At 56.4% G+C, this 3,525-nt stretch overlaps 1 protein-coding gene across 1 annotated transcript; it reads right to left on the reverse strand.

The window, feature by feature from the left end:
- Positions 1-1,259: 1,259 nt before the first annotated feature.
- Positions 1,260-2,999, reverse strand: KCNA3 (potassium voltage-gated channel subfamily A member 3; the record flags this gene model as incomplete). The annotated part of the gene is made up of 1 exon (XM_079728587.1): positions 1,260-2,999. The coding sequence occupies one exon, from the start codon at positions 2,997-2,999 to the stop codon at positions 1,260-1,262; it is 1,740 nt and encodes a 579-aa protein (XP_079584713.1).
- Positions 3,000-3,525: the final 526 nt, after the last annotated feature.

Consider the following 3,525-nt stretch of genomic DNA (forward strand, 5'->3'; position numbering starts at 1 on the left):
AAATGATTGCCTAATTACTGGCATTTCATTCAAATCATGGCTTACTGTGGTGTATATTTAACATTCCAATGACGATATTTTCCTTTTCAATTCAGTCAATATGGGATGACATCAGTGATTTTCTGTAGTAAAAATATGCATTTTGTGATTCATTTCACCACTTTGGATTCTCAGACTTTACTTGTGCGGTTTATTCAAACAGTGGTTTTCCTTGTGAAATCATGTAAGTAGGAACCATCTGGAAAGGTTACTGTGGAAACAGCAGGGGCTAGGGGGTGGGGCTAGAGAGCAAGAGATGCCATGACAACCTCTTCGGGTTTCCCGGGAAACCTGGGTTGCTATGGGAACTGCATCAGTCAGGTCCGAATTAGTAACTTCTGCTGGAAGGAGTGTCTGCCACTTTAATCTTCTTGTGATAATGCAGAAGCTTATCTCTCAGATGCATTAGGGAATTTTTTTGTTTCTCTCAGCAGCACTGAAAACATCTGTTTCTAGACTTTGATAGATGTTAGCTAGAATGCATACAGAATTTCATAGGAATCTCTTAGTCTAATACTTTCGAAATGCTTAACAAGCCCCAAAGAGTTAAACTAATTAGTCAGATCGGGACATCTTGGGCATTTCCCTTAGTTCAAAGTTGTAGAGATCCTTAAAATTCCGAGAAGGGGGGCTTCCAAATAGAAATTCCAGTTGAAAACAAATAAACTTACGGTGCGTTTACAAGTCATTGTTCTAAATAGACTTTTCATCCACCTATCCACAGTGTTGGCAATTGAACTAAATATTCAATAATGTTGATGGGTCCATCACACCGAAGCATCCTTTAAGTATGTGCCTGCTTTACTTAGTAAAGAAACAGCTGCCTTTGGATTCTGAGGTTAGACAGTTACTCTGTTCTTTAGTTTCATTTCCTTTCAGGATGTACAGTTTTTTTGTTTGGTTTTCATTTTTGTCTTTTTTTTTTTTTTTTTTTACAGAGCATGTGCTCTGTAAAATCAAGTTTAAAGTAAGTTTGTTGCTCGAAATATTAAGAGAGGGAGAGAGAAAAAAAAGGAGAGCTGAGAGAATGCAGCCCACTTGCAAAACAGACACCTGTTTCAGTATGAAGCAGTAGGGAGAGGGAGAATGAAGTGTGCTTTCCACTTCTTCATGTCCTTTCCTTGATGAATGGTCTGGAAATGTATAAAACAAGGGCATACACAGACCAAGGGGGCACGTTCCACACAATACTGGGCACAGCATGTCACTTGTTTCATATATTAAACATCGGTAAATATCTTTTTGATGTTGACACAGGAGTTGGGATTATTGTTCGTGGTGCAGGTGGCCGTGGAATTGCCCGTTTTGAAGGGGGTCTGGGGGAAAGCGCTATGGTTCATATCTCCCTCTTCGATCACCATATACTCCGACTTACTTAGAGTCGAGTTACTCCTCGCTTTCCGGAGCTCCTCGGCTGAAGGGGAGAGGTGCTGGCAACTTCCCACGTGCAAGTACTGGGCTTGCTCTTCCCCTTCTGTCTCCCGGTGGTAGAAGTAATTGAAGTTGGAAACAATCACAGGGACTGGCAAAGCAATGGTCAAGACACCAGCGATGGCACAGAGTGACCCCACAATCTTGCCCCCTATGGTCACTGGGTGCATGTCACCGTAACCTACGGTCGTCATGGTTACCACAGCCCACCAGAAGGCATCAGGGATACTGCTAAAACCTGAAGTGGGGTCGTCTGCCTCCGCAAAATAAACCGCGCTGGAGAAAAGGATGACCCCAATAAAAAGGAAAAAGATGAGCAGCCCCAGCTCCCGCATGGAAGCCTTCAGCGTCTGCCCCAGGATCTGCAGCCCCTTGGAGTGGCGGGAGAGCTTGAAGATGCGGAAGACCCTCACCAAGCGGATGACCCTCAGGATGGCCAGGGACATGGCTTGCTGTCCATTGCCTTGTCGCTCAGCCAGCTCGGTGCCCAGAGTGATGAAATAAGGGATGATGGCCACAATGTCTATCAGGTTCATGATATTTCGCGAGAAGGTGGCTTTGCTGGGGCAAGTGAAGAACCGCACCAGCAGCTCAAAGGAGAACCAGATGATGCACAGAGTCTCCACCACGAAGAAGGGATCCGAGAAGCTGGAGGCTCCCGCGGGGGCCCCCGACGTGCTGTTGCTGGCCGTCTCGAACAGCTCCTGCGACGGCGAGGCCGTGTAGTACTTCTCATCGCGGAACTCGGGCAGCGTCTCCAGGCAGAAGATGACGATGGAGATGAGGATGACGAGCACGGACACGATGGCGATGCCCCGGGCCGGCCCGGAGCTCTCCGGGTACTCGAAGAGCAGCCACACCTGGCGCTGGAAATCTCGGCGGGGCAGGGGCCGCTCCTCCTCCCGCAGGAAGCCCTCGTCCTCGCGGAACTTCTCCATGGCCTCCTCGCCCAGCTGGTAGAAGCGGATCTCCTCGGAGAAGATGTCAATGGGCACATTGACCGGCCGGCGGATTCGGCCCCCGGACTGATAGTAGTAGAGGATGGCGTCGAAGCTGGGCCGGTTGCGGTCGAAGAAGTACTCATTGCGGAGCGGGTCGAAGTACCTCATGCGCCGCTTGGGGTCGCCCAGCAGAGTCTCCGGGAACTGGCAGAGGGTCTTGAGCTGCGTCTCGAAGCGCAGCCCCGAGATGTTGATGACCACGCGCTCCCCGCAGCAGTCCTGCTCGCCGGCGGCGGGCAGCGCGGGCGGCAGCGGCTCGTAACGGTCGCAGCCGCCGCCGCCACCGCAGCCGCCCTGAGGCGGGTCCCCGCCGCCGTCGGTCGCCTCCGGCTCCAGCAGGTGGTCCCCGGGCACCACCGTCATGTCCGGCAGCAGCTCGGGGCCCGCGGCGGGCTCTGCGTAGCCGGGGTTCACCAGCGTGTGGGCGCCGCCGCCGCCGCCGCTCGAGGGGTGCTGCGGCGGGTGGGCGCGGTGGCGGGCGGAGGGCGGCGGCGGCGGCGAGCGCAGGAGGCTGAGGTGCTCGTCCATGCGGCGGGGAACAGGCGGCGGCGCGGGGCCGGCTCGCTCCTCCTCGCGCTCCCCGCCCCTTCGCCGCCTCCGCCTCCCGCCGAGCCCGCCGCCTGTTGCTGTCGCTGCCGCGAGGCTCGATCTCGGTCTGGCGCTGTCCGCCGGGCTCCTCCAAAGAGACGCCTCCTCAGCCCTCCTCCTCCCTCCTCCGCGGGGCGCGCGCCCGCCCCTCCGCGTCCCCTCCGGATTCCGGCCCACCGCGCGGGCGCGCGCCCCGCTCCCCGGGAGCCGCAGGGCCCAGCTCTTCCCCGCCGCCCTCCTCGTCCCTCTGGGTCACCCGAACGCCCACATTTTGCACTTCGGCGTCCCCACGGAGCCCTCGCCCAGCCCAGGCGGCCCCTTCTCCGGCCCCCCGAGGCCGCGTCGCCGTTGCGCGGCTTCCCGATTGGCCCTGGGCCGCACCGCAGCCGGCGGGCGCCGGCCTCCTCGCCCCGCAAGATCCACCTGGGCCCCCCGGGGAGGCGGGCTCCGCGGAGCCGAGGTGGCC

The sequence above is a fragment of the Hyperoodon ampullatus genome (genome assembly GCF_949752795.1).
Source record: "Hyperoodon ampullatus genome assembly, chromosome: 2".
NCBI classification, from domain to species: domain Eukaryota; kingdom Metazoa; phylum Chordata; class Mammalia; order Artiodactyla; family Ziphiidae; genus Hyperoodon; species Hyperoodon ampullatus.